The sequence below is a fragment of the Apiospora kogelbergensis genome, assembly GCF_038363985.1.
Source record: "Apiospora kogelbergensis strain CBS 113332 chromosome Unknown utg000003l_segment0_segment0, whole genome shotgun sequence".
Taxonomy (NCBI): domain Eukaryota; kingdom Fungi; phylum Ascomycota; class Sordariomycetes; order Amphisphaeriales; family Apiosporaceae; genus Apiospora; species Apiospora kogelbergensis.
The window spans coordinates 1,385,276-1,401,175 of record NW_027117420.1 but is presented as its reverse complement, the minus strand read 5'-3'; the positions used below and the strand labels follow the sequence as shown (position 1 = coordinate 1,401,175).

At 52.8% G+C, this 15,900-nt stretch overlaps 6 protein-coding genes across 6 annotated transcripts; 2 read left to right on the top strand and 4 right to left on the bottom strand.

Annotated features, from left to right (window-relative positions):
- Nucleotides 1–845: 845 nt before the first annotated feature.
- On the bottom strand, nucleotides 846–2,678 carry PG998_005188 (tRNA synthetases class I (W and y) domain-containing protein; the record flags this gene model as incomplete). Its single annotated transcript, XM_066872006.1, has 7 exons — nucleotides 846–1,163; nucleotides 1,223–1,276; nucleotides 1,328–1,757; nucleotides 1,819–2,038; nucleotides 2,092–2,141; nucleotides 2,208–2,293; nucleotides 2,376–2,678. The coding sequence occupies 7 exons, from the start codon at nucleotides 2,676–2,678 to the stop codon at nucleotides 846–848; spliced, it is 1,461 nt and encodes a 486-aa protein (XP_066732103.1).
- A 520-nt stretch (nucleotides 2,679–3,198) lies between these two features.
- On the top strand, nucleotides 3,199–3,679 carry PG998_005187 (small nuclear ribonucleoprotein sm d3; the record flags this gene model as incomplete). Its single annotated transcript, XM_066872005.1, has 3 exons — nucleotides 3,199–3,307; nucleotides 3,372–3,501; nucleotides 3,565–3,679. 3 exons carry the CDS (start codon nucleotides 3,199–3,201, stop codon nucleotides 3,677–3,679), a joined length of 354 nt encoding a protein of 117 aa, XP_066732102.1.
- Nucleotides 3,680–4,896: 1,217 nt separating this feature from the next.
- On the bottom strand, nucleotides 4,897–5,312 carry PG998_005186 (uncharacterized protein; the record flags this gene model as incomplete). The annotated part of the gene is made up of 2 exons (XM_066872004.1): nucleotides 4,897–5,228; nucleotides 5,300–5,312. 2 exons carry the CDS (start codon nucleotides 5,310–5,312, stop codon nucleotides 4,897–4,899), a joined length of 345 nt encoding a protein of 114 aa, XP_066732101.1.
- Nucleotides 5,313–7,105: 1,793 nt separating this feature from the next.
- Nucleotides 7,106–8,662, bottom strand: PG998_005185 (tRNA methyltransferase complex GCD14 subunit; the record flags this gene model as incomplete). Its single annotated transcript, XM_066872003.1, has 1 exon — nucleotides 7,106–8,662. The coding sequence occupies one exon, from the start codon at nucleotides 8,660–8,662 to the stop codon at nucleotides 7,106–7,108; it is 1,557 nt and encodes a 518-aa protein (XP_066732100.1).
- Nucleotides 8,663–9,290: 628 nt separating this feature from the next.
- PG998_005184 (cysteinyl-tRNA synthetase) lies at nucleotides 9,291–11,826 on the top strand (the record flags this gene model as incomplete). The annotated part of the gene is made up of 4 exons (XM_066872002.1): nucleotides 9,291–9,521; nucleotides 9,586–10,731; nucleotides 10,781–11,304; nucleotides 11,361–11,826. 4 exons carry the CDS (start codon nucleotides 9,291–9,293, stop codon nucleotides 11,824–11,826), a joined length of 2,367 nt encoding a protein of 788 aa, XP_066732099.1.
- A 230-nt stretch (nucleotides 11,827–12,056) lies between these two features.
- PG998_005183 (uncharacterized protein) lies at nucleotides 12,057–13,611 on the bottom strand (the record flags this gene model as incomplete). Its single annotated transcript, XM_066872001.1, has 3 exons — nucleotides 12,057–12,683; nucleotides 12,774–12,968; nucleotides 13,009–13,611. 3 exons carry the CDS (start codon nucleotides 13,609–13,611, stop codon nucleotides 12,057–12,059), a joined length of 1,425 nt encoding a protein of 474 aa, XP_066732098.1.
- Between the last annotated feature and the right edge of the window lie 2,289 nt (nucleotides 13,612–15,900).

The following is a 15,900-nucleotide window of genomic DNA, read 5'->3' as shown; positions in this document are numbered from 1 at the left end:
AAAGACCGGGCCTGTCGTGGACCATGCATTAGTTGTGCATCTACCGAGTATGCCTGCCATCAACATTACTTGACCGTGATATGCAAGAGGCCTAAAAAATGGACTTGGAAATAATGGCCTCTCAGCTCAGCCCCCGAGACTTTTGTCCATTGTGTGCCTTGAAGCTTGTTGGGGGCCGGCTATGCTTGCAGCAGGATTGCGTGTTCCCCTCATGTAAGCAGAGGAGAGTCATAGGGTACATGTAGGCAGACATGCAAGCCGACCCATGGAGGAGGCGCTTTTTTGCTTTCTCGCCCATGCATGCAAGGCTGTCAGGTATACTATGCAGACTTGCGCCGGAGGGATAGACGCCGAATGTAGAGAGTATGCCTCGGTCAAGTCAGCAGTGCACACTTCTTCTATGTAGACCAGGTCAGAGTCCTTGCGCTGTCCATGTCATATTGTGATAGAAAAAAAAGGGCCTCTTTCATTTGGACCGATTGGGCATCTAGCTGTCAATTTGTCGCCCACAAACCTGGTCTTTATCGAACTCGATAGCTCCTAGGAAAGGACTTAATGGTCATGCTCGGCCTCATTGCTCTGTACTGTCCAGATGAGAAGGCCGCCGTTGGTGGCCAGAAGATTGACCCTACCAACAGTCTCCAATCGAAGTTGGTTATTGTAGGCGACAAGAAGTAGCTCCCACGCCCCTTTTGTTGGTTAGTATAAGAATTCTCTTCCCCAGAAGAGACAACCATATCGCATCTTTCAACTGAACTGCAGCTTGTTAGGCTAGACAGATGGTGACCGACCACGTGGTTTTGTTCTTATTTTCCAAATATACTGGATTCTACATGCTGTAGATTTTATGCCGCCGCTTGCTTGGCGGCCGCGGCGTCCTCCTTTTCCTTGGCCTTAGCAGCCTTCTTAGCCGCATTCTGCTTCTCCTTCTCGAGCTTCTTCAGCTGGTTTTTGGTCATCTTTCCGTCGCCGCCGGCGCCATCTTCTTCGCCCTTGCCTGCATTGCCCATTACGGGAACGACCCTCTCGACACGCGGGTTGCCCTTCCAGTTGAGCGGACGTTGCGACATGAAGCGCTCAACCACCTCATCCGTAGCAGTTGCCCGTTTCTCCTGGAAAGATTTCACGTATTCTTGCAAGTGCTTTATGCAAATGGCTTTGAGCTATCGATCGCGACAAAGTTAGCATATGGTGGACTCAGGGGTAGACTGCTCCAACGTACCTCACCAGTCAACATCTCCCCTTTGCGATAGGCCTCGCCAATCTTTGCGTATTCCTAGTGATTGTTAATATGTTATTCATCTCAGAAACGCGAGGAATGACATACGGCATCGTCCTCCATGAAGAACTGCAGGTACTGGTACGAGACATCCACATCAGGATTGCCACCCAGTTTCCGCTGCTCTTCGGCAGTCTCTTGGCCTCCAGAGAAAGCGTACTTGTTGACCTTGTTCTTGATCTGGTTGGATGTGTCTGTCATGAAGATCGCGGAACTATCGATGCTGGCCGACATCTTCGATCCAGGTCCCTGAAGGGCGTCCAAGAAGCGAGAATGAATCAACGAAGGCTTGGCGTAATGCAGGCGAGCTGCACAGTCTCGAGTCAGACGGAAGTAGGGGTCCTGGTCAATTGCGCAAGGGATGAGACAAGGAATGGTGTTGGAGTATTTCTCATCCTCGCCAAAGATATGCGGGAAAGAAGAGGCAAAAGCCGTTGCGCCTTGAATACTAGCGAAGTGGATCTTGCCAATATTGGAACTACTCTTCGTTAGCAATCCAAGGTCATGATCTGAGTCTGGATCATGGCGAAGTGGCTGACCTCTCATCAAAGCCAAACACAGCACGCGCAGTGTTGTAAGACACCAGCTTGGAGAATCTGGTGATGTTTTTGTAAAATGCGCCGCCCATGAAATCGTAGTCGGAGAAAATGAAGGTCTTCTCGGGATCGAAACCGATGGCAATGATATCCTTCACATTGGTCTTGGTGTATCCCATGACTTCTTCAACCGAACGCTTATCCGAGAACAAGAACTTCTCATCTGCGCATATCTTAGCATTAGGCAAAGAGCATATCCACGTTTCAAAGACTTACCATCTGTGAGCATGATGATCAATGGCACGTCGAACACGTCCTGCAGCCATCTAATCGTATGTTTAGCCCTGGTTGAACCATTATAGGCCGGCATAACGCAGCCAGAGTCTACTCACTTGCAGAAATCGAAAATCTGGGTGTGGCCAATGTGCATGCTGTCGGAGCTGGGCCCTCGGCCAGTGTACAGAAAGAAGGGTTCGTTCTAGCCAACCCCCTGTCAGCCAATCTTTCCCACTGATCCATTGCCTGTTCTTGAGGAACCATGTTGTGTCCTTTGCGCATACCTTCTCGTACTTGTCTAGGATCAGACTGAAGTCACGCTCACTGAAGACAATCTTGCGTCGCAGGAACCGGTGAGGCTTGTGGCCGGTCAGACGCTCGAAGCGGTCCAGCAGACTCTGGTCGATCAGCTTGGTGCCGAACTCCTCGACGAGTTTGGTGTAGTTGATGGCCTTGACCTTGCCGTCCTCGCCCATTTCTCCGGCCACGTTCCAGGGGTCGACCAGCTGCTTCGCCGGGGCGGCAGCGGTAGCATCCTGCGCAGCGGCCGGGGCGGCTTGGGTGGGTGCCTCGGGCTCGGTTGTCATCGTGGATGGTAGGCTCGTAGCGACCGCTTGGAAAACGAAAGTAGCTCTCGGTCAGGCGTGCAGGCGTCACTGCTGTTGCGAATGATCAAGAGGATGTAAGCAGCAAGCAATCGTTTCGTTTCGAGTCAGACGATCGATGTGAGTCAACTTTTTGGTTGTCGCAAAACCATCGGGTTTGGTTCAATGGAGGGGCAGCTTCCGTCTTTGGTGGGGTAAATTGGCAGGGGTCAAGCTCAAGGGCGGAAAGGCCCCAAGGCCCGGTGTTCACCTAGGTGAGTAAAACAGGAAGGCGGTCAATCTCGGTGAGCAGGTCGCCGGCAAAACTGTGGTCGGTGGTCAACGCAAGCTAGAGGGAGCTCCAGATGTTTAAACTCAACTGCAGCCTCGCCTAGAAGATTGATTGATTGATCGAAACCGCCAGCCGCCGAAACAGCAACAATTTACGCGACGCGCGACGAATACTGCAGCACGCATCGATAACCACTTCAAATCAGTTCGACGCCCGTAAAATCACTTCACAATGACGTCCACAATTGGTATCCCGATCAAGCTCCTGAACGAGGCCCAGGGTCATATCGTCACCCTCGAGATCACGTCTGGCCAGACGTACCGCGGCAAGCTGTTGGAGGGTAGGTTCCTTCCCGAGTCCCCCAGAAGCTGTCGCCAGTTGCTAACGTTTAAACCCTTTTCTAGCCGAGGACAACATGAACGTGCAGCTGAAAGACATCACCGTCACCGCACGCGACGGGCGTGTCAGCCATCTCGACCAGGTCTACATTCGCGGCAGCCACGTGCGTTTCTTCATTGTACCCGACATGTTAAAGTATGGACCAACCTTGCGACCCTTCCAAAGGGAGAACCCTTTACTAACCAAGTATACCACCAGAAACGCACCCATGTTCCGAAGTCGAAATGCTCGAGGCCGTGGTGTTGGTTTGGCCAGAGGACGCGCGACTGTTAGCAGGGCGAGAGCGAGTGGCCGTGGAGCCCCGCGGGGATAAGCGACAAGTTCACTCACGATAGAGTCATGATTGTTATATTCCATGGCGTTTGGGGCAAATCACAGGGTCAAATAAAGCGTTTAGATGTGGTGCTTTTGCGCAATCCATTTATCTCTTACCAAACGCGGCTTCCGGCAGCTCCTCATAGCCCCTTCGACGCCGAAAGCAGGATGAGGTTGACATAAATTGGTCGATATTGATTGCCAGGCGAATACATGGCCCCTTATCGTAGTATGAGCGGGATAGCTGCCGTCATCGGTCATCACCTGGCTAGGCGCATGTCTGACTGCGAACTCTGGAAACCGCAAGGATGTTGGTTACTATACGGAAATCGTCCAAGTCCAGGGTTAAACCACATAGGAAGTATTGTCAATTCATTCTCTGCGGCTCGTAATGGGCAACCATGCGCAACATGGTTCAGGTCTTCTGGTCTCAGTACGTCGTGAGTGATATGGAGAGTTTGAATCCCGATGGCCTCATTGCCATCTTATCTATATATCCTGTTTCCTTTTGCTTTGCAGTTGCGCGCCGAAAAGTTGCATTACTGCCATTTTGTCCACAGAGCAGTGGCCCCCTGAGCGGCAATAGCTATGTGTATCGTGTCTCTTCACGTGAAGATTACGGCAGAGTAATAAGTCGACACTTGAATACTGATGAGCTTGAAAAGCTCAATGTGCAGGCTGGTCCAGCAAAACTGCTGCGGCTATAATTTACATCCGATTCTTAGCTGTCTTGCTTTGTGGCGCCAACCTTGAGTGGGAATTGTCATTAGAACTCGAACTAGTAGCTCTTATTCTGAATTAGAGCTTGGTTGCTGCGATAATGAGACATCTATATTTGCTATATCGGCGCAATCGTTAACATCATGTGCTTGATGCGAATAACACACGCCCCGCCACATTCACGGCAGTTCTAATATCATAAGAGGGTACCGAACTCGACCCTACATAAGGCAACATGAATAATTTCGAGTAAATGCAGATGTTTAACGATGTTATATTGTGTTTCATAAGAAGTTATGAATCTACTGAGATTTGGAACCATTTCATGCCAACGTGGTGGCATACGACCCGACCCCAACGATCATAAGATTACCGCTTAGTATCTCATGGACTCGTGACGCTCGTTACGCTCGCTGCAAGACAAATCCGTTAATATCAACATCTACCTAGGTATAAAGGAGAAGGGTTTGCAATCTGTGTGGTTGTGGTCGACACTTACGGGTTGTAGTCGTCGTACTGGCCGTGCTGCTCGTCGTACAGGTGCTCGGCCTGCTTCTTGGCCTGGTGCTTGGCCTTCTCCTTGTCGAGATAGTCCATGCCCTTAGTCTCAGCTAGCTTGTCGACCTCGGCGGCGGCAATGCCGACCAGGAGCTCCTTGGCGAAGCCATGGTTAACGACCTCGCCGTTCTTGCGCTGGCGGTCCTCGAAGAGCTTCATTGCCTCGAAGGCGGCACCGCCGGCGACGGCCTCGTGGAGGAAGGAGGACTCATGCTTCTGAGGGTTGAAGTCATCGCTGTAGACATCGTCGCGGTGTTCCTTGGCCTCGCCTGTGGTGATATTAGCGACAATGGGCTCCTCAGGAATGTCCCAATGGAAGTATCGAGGAGACAAGACGTACCGAATCCGAACATATTGACTGTTATTGGTTGGTTGTTTAGAACGGGGAACCGATATGCTTGTTGGTGGAAGGGATGATGATGTATCGTGTGGTTGATGGTTGGTAGGAATGATGAAGTCTAAGGAAGATAGACTCCAAAGGGCCGGCCGAGAAAGCTTTACTTATATCCAGAGCGACTCACTACGTGCGTGCCAAACACGCATTCTGCTGACATAACATTACAAGAAGTCATAGCTGATAGACTTCCAACCCCACTGTGTACGTGTCTGTGGGAAGCAAGCAGTGACACTAGCCTGATCTTCGACTAAGGATGGCAGGAGGCGGTGTCAAGTTTAATGTGTTTGGGACGACGGGAGTAGCATCATTGGCCTGCGGTCTAGATCTAAGCCATCATCATGCGCATAAGAGGCCATTGCTACGTAGGACTATGTGTGAATAGCCAGAGTCCATTGGCTCTCGCCGGTCCCGCCAGTGGCATCACATTGAGTTCCGGTACCCGGGCGACTATTGGATTAGCGGACGACCGAACGCATTGCTGCTGGCTTTCCAGGGTTCAGATGCTTCGTAAGCTTGTTATGTGAAGGGGTTCCGGTTTCGAAACGCCAGCTCACTTTCTACTTCCCAGTATAGCAATCCATCCATGGGACTACGTAATTCATCGTGGTCGCATCGCGGCTAAACGGCACGGGCGCTGGCCCCAAAGGAGTGCCATAAAGCTTGATTCCACACCCCATCTCCACTGTCCAGATCAGATCTTTGCCCCTGAGCTGATAGAGAAGCCGGGTTCCGGTGCTGTGCCTTTGCTGGTGGTAGTACTATGTATATACACATGTACGAAGTGGCGTATTCCACCCTGCAACCCGAACGTCTCCGGAAGCGCTGACATCAGATCATGAATACGTGCACAGTGGCATTCTCACGCGATCCGACCACAGTGTGTGAGCTCACAGTTCCCGTTCACATCGGTGGCCGGAAGACTATTGGTTGGTGATGGTTGATGATATGGCGTCGCTTGAGCTAATAGCACCGCTACTAGCCAGGACCTAGGGTGTAACTTGACATGGGAACCAACCCCGCCTTGGCATCACAGTTCGTCCTGCCGGGGGGCCGGCGCTGGGAACTGCGAAGGCCGCCCACCGCCCACCGCCCCCATCTACTGTTCAACTATTGCTGTCCCCCTCGTGGCCCTCGTGGCTATGCTGGCGTCATCTATTGGCGGACCGGCGCTGGATTGAACCTTCAACCCCTTCGCTTCGCCCCTAGTCAGCAATGCATGCAGGCCCTGCGACTATCCTGTTATCAGTGAGCTTGTCAGCATCCCGCAACGTGTTGTTTCATCGACTCTATAGCTGTCAATGCCAGGGCTTCGACACCGGGACCCAGGCCAGGGTTCTCAGAACTTACCGGGAATACAGCTTCCCGTCACCCAACTCACGAATCTTCCTGGCCAGAGGCGGTGTCGAGTTTTATCCAAAGCACAGGTCGGCCACTAGACTAGAGGCTCTAGTAAATGTTATGTACATGCCGAATGTTGTCATGTCACAACTGATCAATCCAGCTTTGGGCTGTTGTTTCTGAAACCGCCGATGCCAAGCTCCACCCGCATCTTGGCAATGCTTGTTTTCGCTGACAGTGTGGGGAAAGATGATCATCAATGGCAATGAATGAGCATACGCCATGGATCATCCATCTATTTCCGTGTTGACCATGCACTTCGAGTTTCAGTACACAAACTGGGGTATCAATATATCGATGCTTCTATCATATACACATATGTAATGTAGGTACTATCTGTGCACGACAAACTCAAGAAGAAGCGACTTGCGGATCTGGTTTAGACCGCTTGGCCTCCTTCTCGTTGTCGACCTCGGTTTCTACAGCCCCTCCCGCCTCCGCATCCTTGCCTCGCTTTCGCTTACTCTTGCTCTTAGCGTGAAGCAACTCCCTCTTCTCCTTCTTCCTCGACTCCTTGTCTAATTTGCCAATGACTTTGCTTTCCTGACCGCATGGCCATTTGGCAAAGGCTGCCGCTTCTTGCTCCTCGGTCCATTCTTGTGGCAGGACGGCAAACACCAAATACGATGTGTGCGTCTTGATTTCCGGCTCCGTTCTATGGATAAGCCGGCCCATCATGAATGGCTTTGCCGAAGCGGAGGCAACGGGTGCCTTGGATTCGTTGACGCTTTTGGAGGGAGTGCCGTTGGACTTCTGCGCTTCTGGCGCATCGTCCATATCGACGTCTGCATCTCCGTTTTCGCCACCTTGGTTTCGTTCGTGAAACTCTTTAGACTTCGATTCAACCTCCTTCAGCCGCTGCACTGCCTCGCCCACATCGTATGGAGACAGGTTAGAACCCCGATCTGTGGGCATGTTCAGGCCCACGCGCTCGCGCATCACATTGATTCGCTTGTGGCAAACCTCGACCATTTCGATTTCCATCCAGCCCAGTTGACGCATGACCTCTACAGTCTTGGTCACCTGCTCGATACAAGGAGAAAAGGTGCAAAGGTGAACTGTTCGATCCGATCGTAAAGGTGATATCCAGGGCGTGTCCTGCTCTACGCCAGCCGGCTTGCTCCGGGACAAATGCGGTAGCGCCTTCCATGGGGCCGGCAAGTCCAAGAAGACACACTCGGCCTTGGGACTTTTACCGTCCACCAAAAAGCCGCCATTGTAGACATCTCGTTGTGAAACTTTGACCAGATCCTTGAGCCCGTGAGCTTCCACCTCCTCTGCCATTTTTTGATATCGGTCTTCGTTGAACTCGAAGCTGTAAACCTTCCCCCTTGCGTCGTCATCTGATTTGGGATACCCATTGTACACGGCTCGTACCGAAGCGTGCGTGAAGCTCCCGCTGCCCGAGCCGCTCTCGATTATCCGCATGCCAGGTCGCGCGCGTATCCGGTGCAAAATGTAACTGTAATCTGGCGTGTAGACCACCTGGGTTCGATGCGGCAGACTCGTCGTCCATACCTCTGGCGTCGGCGGGAGGATGTGAACGAAACCACTAGAGGCAGTCTCGAGGCCCTTAGGCGTAGCCTGTCCTGGTGTTGTGGTAGAGCCGGCTCCTTCAGAATCATCAGGGGCAGTTTCTTGTTCTTGTATCTTCCTCTTACGGCCGCGCGAGCCGGTATCGACGATGGAAGCTCGGACTTGGGCGCCCCATGGCTGGTTGATCAAGGTCGTGTGCGGAAAAGACCCGAATCGCGTGTTAATGACCGAGCCCTCGGCATAACCGTCAACTTCACCCTTGCTTTCTTGGAGGATTACCGGCAGAAGGTTGTCGCGCGAGAGATGCACAATGGCAAGCGAATCGGCTTTGGTCCGAGTGCCAGGCTCGAGGAAGGGAGAGATTGCGCCCATCATAGAATCTTGGTTGGAGGGTGAAGGAGAAAAGCCGCTCCGCTAAAATTTGGCTGTCGCGAAGCTGCTATCCAAAAATTTCACCGAGCTTCAATTGAAAGAAAGAAAGGCTGAAGGAAAGGGTCGGTGCAGCGGGTACTGGGTACATGAAAACGAGGGGTGCTTTTTGGTTTTCCTACCCCGCCAAGCTGGACCATGGTTTTACTGCGTTTTATTGGCCAATAGTGCCTGCGACAGCCCACACAATGCAAGGCTGACGGCGTTAGTGACTCAATGGCCGAATCAGGCGCTGCGGAATCGCGACATCTTCGTATGCAGGTCGCATTCCTATGTACTGCTGCTCCCTGCTCCGTACTTTGGCTCGTATTTCGTAGTGAACCCGCAGCTCTTGGCTTGGTGCTCCCACCACTAGATGCTGCTTTCCGTGAGCTGACTCTCGACGTGACACATTTCTTTGAACCCTCCCTTCCACCACCGCCCAAACTCCTCTCCTTTCTCTGGGGGCGTGCTTCTACCCTTTTAAGCCTTGATGAACCTCCTCTTGCGTCGCATCAAGCCCCAGCCCGCCATCTTCCGTTCTCGCATACTGGTAGTATCGAGAAGAGGCATCGCGACCCACCCCGCTATCATGGACTCGATCAAAGTCCACAACTCGCTGAAACCTGGCGGGCCGGTGCCCTTCGTCCCTATTGAGAAGGGCAAGCTCTCCTGGTATGCCTGCGGCCCGACTGTCTACGATCAGAGCCATCTGGGCCACGCCCGCAACTATGTCTCGACCGACATCATCCGTCGCATCTTGATGCACTACTTTGGATTTGATGTCAAGTTTGTCATGAACTTTACAGATGTGGACGACAAAGTATGTCTTGCGAACACGCCCGCAAGTAGAAAAAGCCTCGTTGTAGCTAATAGTCCTCTCCCAGATCATCATCAAAGCTCGCAGACAACGATTGCTCGATCTTGAGAAGAAGAAGGGCTATTCCGATGAGCAGGTCGCTGAACTGGCAAAGGCTGCTTTCCAAGCTTATGCGAAAAGCAATCTCCCACTTCTGATCGACTCCGAAGGCGCGGAACTCGATATCAACAACTACATACCTCGACGAGATGCAGCTTATGGCAAGGTCCTGGCTGGGGGGACCATGTCTGGGGAAGGGAAGCCCGGTGACGACGAAGCGAAGCTGAAGATGCACATTAGCAACATGACGCAAGCAGTTATTGCTATGAGCAAAAACTCTGTATTCGGCATGGCGGACGAGATTCTCTTGCCCTACCTCGACTCTCTGTACAAGGAAACCATTGATACGAGCGACCAGTCTATGTTTACCGATTTGACCAAGTTCATGGAGGGTGAATTCACTGACGATATGGACAACCTCAACGTCCTCCGCCCGGATATCGTCACGAGGGTTACTGAGTACGTCCCCCAAATCGCCAAGTTCGTCGAGCGCATAGTGGAGAAGGGATACGCATACGAAGCTGAGGGATCGGTGTACTTTGACATCACTTCGTTCGAAAAGGCAGGAAACCCGTATGCGAGACTGCGGCCAGACTGCCGAGGTGACAAGGCCCTGCAAGAGGAGGGTGAAGGTTCTCTGTCCAAGAGTTTGGGAGGAAAGAAGAGCCCGGGTGATTTCGCCCTGTGGAAGAAGTCGAAGGCTGGTGAGCCCTACTGGCCCAGTAAATGGGGCAATGGAAGACCTGGGTGGCATATTGAGTGCTCTGTGATGGCTTCGGACCACCTCGGCTCGCGTATGGATCTTCATTCTGGTGGTGTTGATCTTGCCTTTCCTCATCACGATAACGAACTGGCGCAGAGCGAAGCGTTTTACTGCGAGCACGGCCATGAGCACAACTGGGTCAACTACTTCTTGCATATGGGACATTTGTCCATCTCGGGGTCGAAGATGTCCAAATCCTTGAAGAACTTCCAGACCATCAAAGATGCACTGGCCTCGACATATACAGCTCGGTCCATGCGAATTGTCTTCCTCCTGGGTAGATGGAACGATGGGGTTGAGATATCCCCCGACATGCGGGCCCAAGCTGACAGCTGGGAGAGTGCAGTGAATGTGAGTGTCTTGCTTCTTCTCGGCTACTGACCATATACTGACTTGACAGAACTTCTTCATCAACACAAAGTCGCTACTCGCAGAGGCAAGTGGCACAACGGCAGCTCAGAGCGGCGTCAAGGATCTCTCACTTAGCGATAAATCGACAGAGGGATTGGCAGCTGATCTGGCCCAGGCTAAGAAGGATCTCGAGGCTGGGCTGGTCAATTCATTTGACACTCCTCAAGCACTGCGCGCCATTCTGGAGCTTATCCGGAAGGCCAACATCCATATCGCTGAGCACAAGTCCGATATGGACCTGATTTCCTTGGAGGCGTCGGCGAGATGGATCACAAAGATTGTTGGCATTCTTGGCTTGGATGCCAATGCAAAGCCACCGTACGACGGACTGGGCTGGGTCTCTGCGGCAGCGGCAGCCAACCAGGAACCCGCTGTTGCAGTGAAGCCATATCAGGATGTTCGTGCGGCGGTTGTCAAGGATGTACAAGCCCTCAACCTTTCCTCATCAGATGCCATCACCAGCCTTCTTTCGCAGTCGCCCGATGCTGAATTCGACACACTTACTTCGTCAGGGTAAGAGACCCTGAGCAACTGGGTATTCCCTACCTTCGGTCGGTCTCTCGCTTGAGAGACGAACTCCGCCGCCTTGCGCCCACCCTTTCACCTGACGCCAAGAAGCCGATCCTAGCTCTTAGCGACCGAATCCGCGATTACGACCTGACCAACCTCGGCGTCTACTTGGACGACAGGCCCGACAATCAACCCTCGTTGATTAAGTTCATCCCGGCGGCAGAGCTGATCAAGACGCGCGACGAGAAGGCCGCCAAGGAGGCCGAGAAGGCGCGGGTCAAGGAGGAGGCGCGATTGGCGCGCGAGAAGGCGGATCAGGAGAAGTGGGAAAAGGCTAAGGCCAAGGCGGAGGACATGTATCGGAGTGACGAGAGATACAGCGAATGGGACGCCGACGGCATGCCCACCAAGATGAAGGACGGCAGCGACGTCCCCAAGAGTCAGCTGAAGAAGCTGAAGAAGGATTGGGACCGACAGAAGAAGGCCAATAACGAGTGGGAAGCCAAGTTTGGGGGTGCGGCCTAAACTGAATGTGCCCAGCCATTTTTCACGTGAATCTGATAATGAATAAACACGTCTCTTTCTCGAGCTCTAAGTTTCTCTATTTCCCTCTGACAGCTATTCACTGTATTGACAAACTGGCTGAGTCGGCTTAATATTGTTCTTCTAATCATAAAATCGATTTGGTCATGCTGTTTACGTCATTCATTTCCCCCTAAACTCCTCGCTGAATCGCCCCTTTTAAAACTCCGATTTCATGAATCTTCGGACGAAACTTTCATCAATACACTGCTTGAGGAATGCCGTTCGACACTGGGTCTACCGCCTCCCCTCAAGTTGGTATCCATGTTTGTTCCAACACCAAGCCGTCTTGCTTCGTTCATAATACTTCGATCCTCCTCCGTGCTTCCTTTACCCCAACTTCGCGAAAGACGGTGTATCCCACACCGGTCATCGTAGCACTCGTCTGGCGCTATGTTGAGATCTAGTTCCATGTCTAGGCCGTGGTTGTTGTGACTGTTACTATTGGTTCTCCGAACACCCGGCGGGTAGGACGGTAATGCGCTTCCGGTAGTACCGCTCGTGGTACAGGGACCAAGGACACTGCCCCCGCCGTCCGCGGTCGTGTTGCTGCGGTCGGAGTAGATATCGAAGTCGATGGCGACGGCTTGCTTCATCTGCTGCCCGCTGGCCCAGGCGCCACTGCCGCCGCTGTTGGTGCCGCCGCTGTCGCAGTCATTGAGCTTGTTGCTCGCCCGCACGATTTTGGCGAGCAGCTCGGCTAGGTTCATCTCGATGTGTAGTTTAAGCAGGTAGACGAGGGGGTGGAACTGGAGGTAGACGGCGTCGTCCTGTAGGGACATTACGCCGATCAAGATGACCTGGCGAAAGTCGAGAAATGTCAGCATTGGCCACATCCCAACAGCAATTGGCAGATAGATAGCTCGATGAGATCGATCATGGCAACTAACATCAAGGGACACCGAGAAGAACACGGCGACGCTGTTGGTCCAGAACAGTCGGCGGTACTTTTGCAGACCGTTGCCGATGAGTTTGGTGCGGACAAGATAGAGAAACAGCAGGTTGAGGGCGATGTCGGCAATGGCGAAGAAAGCCTTCTCGGTGCGATCCCAGATCTTGTTGGCCTTTATCCACTCGGGTGAGATCTGGAGGCGCGCGGGGGATCCAGACGACGAAGCAGCTGACGTTGATGACGCCCACGAAGGCCGCGACTCCCCACTTGAGGCGTGACGCGCACCGCCTATCCGAGCCCGTCAGCAGCAGGAGAGAGACGCGGTTCACTAGGATCTGCAGGATGCACTGCATCTGCACCGTCCACAAGCACAAGAACCCGAAGAAGACCCAGAACGAGCCCCGTACTACCAGGTTTGGGTTCAGATAGAACCAGGACAGGATCCCAAAGGCCACGCTCACGAGCCATTCGGCCCACACCATGGCCAGGTAGCCGTTGAGGATGAGGACGCGGGTGGGCCGCGTGTAGTAGCTCTGCCCTGTGCTGCTACGCTTACTCGTCACCCGTCGCAGCTGTCCTCGCGACTCCTGCCCGTGGACTTGTTCTTGTTCTTGTTGCCGTTGCTGTTCGTGCCGCCGTCGGCGGTGCCATCGGTAAAGGCAGCACCAGGTCTGCCGGATTGCCTTGACGAAGGTGAAGCCGGCGCAGGCCAGCGAGAATCCCCAGATAATGCTGATGATGTTCATCTCCTCCAATGAAGGCTTCTGCTCCTGGTACCACGGCGGCACCAGGAAGCCCTTGGGCGGCCCAGGGCCGTTGTAATCTATGGAGGCCATTATTGTTACTGACTCCTGCAGGTGTGCGGTGGTGATGGTAGTCGCTTCATTGAGGTGCATGCAAGGAGACGATTACATGATGGAAAAGCGAATGGGGTGATCGATTCGGCCTTTCTCCATAGATGAGTCTCGAGGTTGGAATACTGGTGGAAAGGACTCCAGACACACAAGGAAGAGAGAACGAGGCAAGGTAGTTTCGCCTCAGCTCGTCAGCTATTAACAAATGGCCCAAAGACACCGTGAAACGGGCGTGCTTGGTGCGCGTAAAGGGCTGCTAATACTAAGCCCAGCCAACAACCCATTATGTATGACCTAGCCAAATGTCATAGCTGGCCCGTTACCCTACGGCCAGACCTTAGGCGTGGTGGTACGGTGTGGCGTCAGTCTGGATCCTGGCTTGTAGCTCCCAGTTTGTGTCGTTAGCCTAGAACTCAGCTTGCCCACTCGAGAGGACAAGCTTTTCCGGTTCGTTTTCCTGTCTGGCGGAAGGAGTCCAGATCGGCGGGACTGGGGCGTGTGGGCTAGTGCGCTATAGGCGGGGGGATCACGTCGGGTCCGGGGTAATGGGATAACGAGATCTTTGGGGTTGATCAACCCAATCTCGATACTGACGTCGGGTGCCGGTCGCCCATATCCTGTCGCCTGTGGTCATGATGGGAGACGGATCGCCATCTGTGGGGAGAGTTGGGGGACATGTCCAAATAGTCGGAGGCTGCTGAGCGGTCCTGGCTGCCTGGAGCGCGCACTCTCCAACTCCTGCCCGGAACCGCATAGCCGTCGGAGAGGCTCCTTGGAGGTTGCTCTTTCGAATGCGAGGGATGTGTCACTAGCCGTTGCCCGCTTGTCTGTTTGTTGCATGGCATTGGCTGGATGGTCGCAAGTACTGCGGAGCCCGAGCTGACGGGTTGGCATAGAGTTCGTCCCAAGCGAGAAACATACTTCCGGGTCTGTATAGCGGCTCATCCACGCCTGCACGCTGCTCAAGCAAGAGAGACTAGTGACTAGGAGAGTAGCGAATATAGAGTTTGGGGCGACTTCAGCCAATCCGCCCCTAGGCGTGTTCGGTAAGAGGCCTCCTCACCTGCCAAGTCCCGTGATGAGAGCACAACAGCGGGCAGGGTGCGGACGGTTTGGCATAATCTCGGAAACTAGCTTCTGATGAAACCTGCAGTAACAGCCCTATCAGCTTGCATCACGCCACTTCAACGTCAGTCATCGTAGGCTTCGGCTAATGTCGCGACGCTGCTTTTGCATGGGCAATACCCGGGTGTATACAGCCTTTGTTACCCGTGTTGGAGGTGTCAGTAATCCACTATTTATCTGCCTACATAAGCATGTTATACCCACACAGCAACACACAACTCCGCGGGCCTGCTTGTGCTCATCTCCCTCCGTCCGGGATGAGCAAGCCGCGGCCTGCGATGAGGTTGGCCAAAGTGTACTGTAGTTCGGGCCCCGGGGTTCGTAATATGAATTCGGTTGGAGAAGGAATCAGACATCGTCTACAGGGCGAGATGCATTGTTTTATAGACTTTCCCAAATCCACGAATGATGGTTCTAGCACAACAGCCGACTACTGCTTGAAATCATAGGTGAGCTCTGTTTGTTAGATGGCGTCGCAGTTAGACCCTCAGTTTGATTAAATCTTGTGACTGCAGCACAGAAGCCTTGAGTGTATTGTTGAAGCACGGTGGAGTTAAGAGTTACATATTTGAGACAGGGTTCCAGCTTGAATATTAGCCGTGGGGAAAGAAGCAACAAGAATAGCGTGAGACGAACCTGTGGATCTGGAACTATAGACGAGTCGAAGCATTATACTCAATACATCTTCCCAACCCTATTCAAATATCCCAGCATCCTATTAAATCTTTAGGAATCCTCGCAGATAACTATTTTGCTTTGTATACAACTTACCTCCTGGTTCTGGTCCGAACGCTCGTTTCTTACCAAGCCATTTACTTAATAGGAGAGACGAGAGATAGTCACGACTCATGAGTGACGCAGAGCCGAATGCGCTCGGCAATTACTGCCGGCTAATATAGCAACAAGCTGACTAGCGTTACAGTTCAAGTCATGATTTTTGGGAATATAATGCTTAATTGTTCTATAGAACGATGGGTTGGGCCATTAGTCCCGTTCGCTAGCTCGTTCCGGTAGGGGAGGAGGGAAGATAGAAGAAGCCCCCAAAACAAAATGTATCATCTTGAAAGTGTAGGCCCCCTCGTCGCTCCTTACTAAAGTAATTATGTGCTCGAAAAGGTCCTTAAGCTCTGTTGGCAGAACATCGAG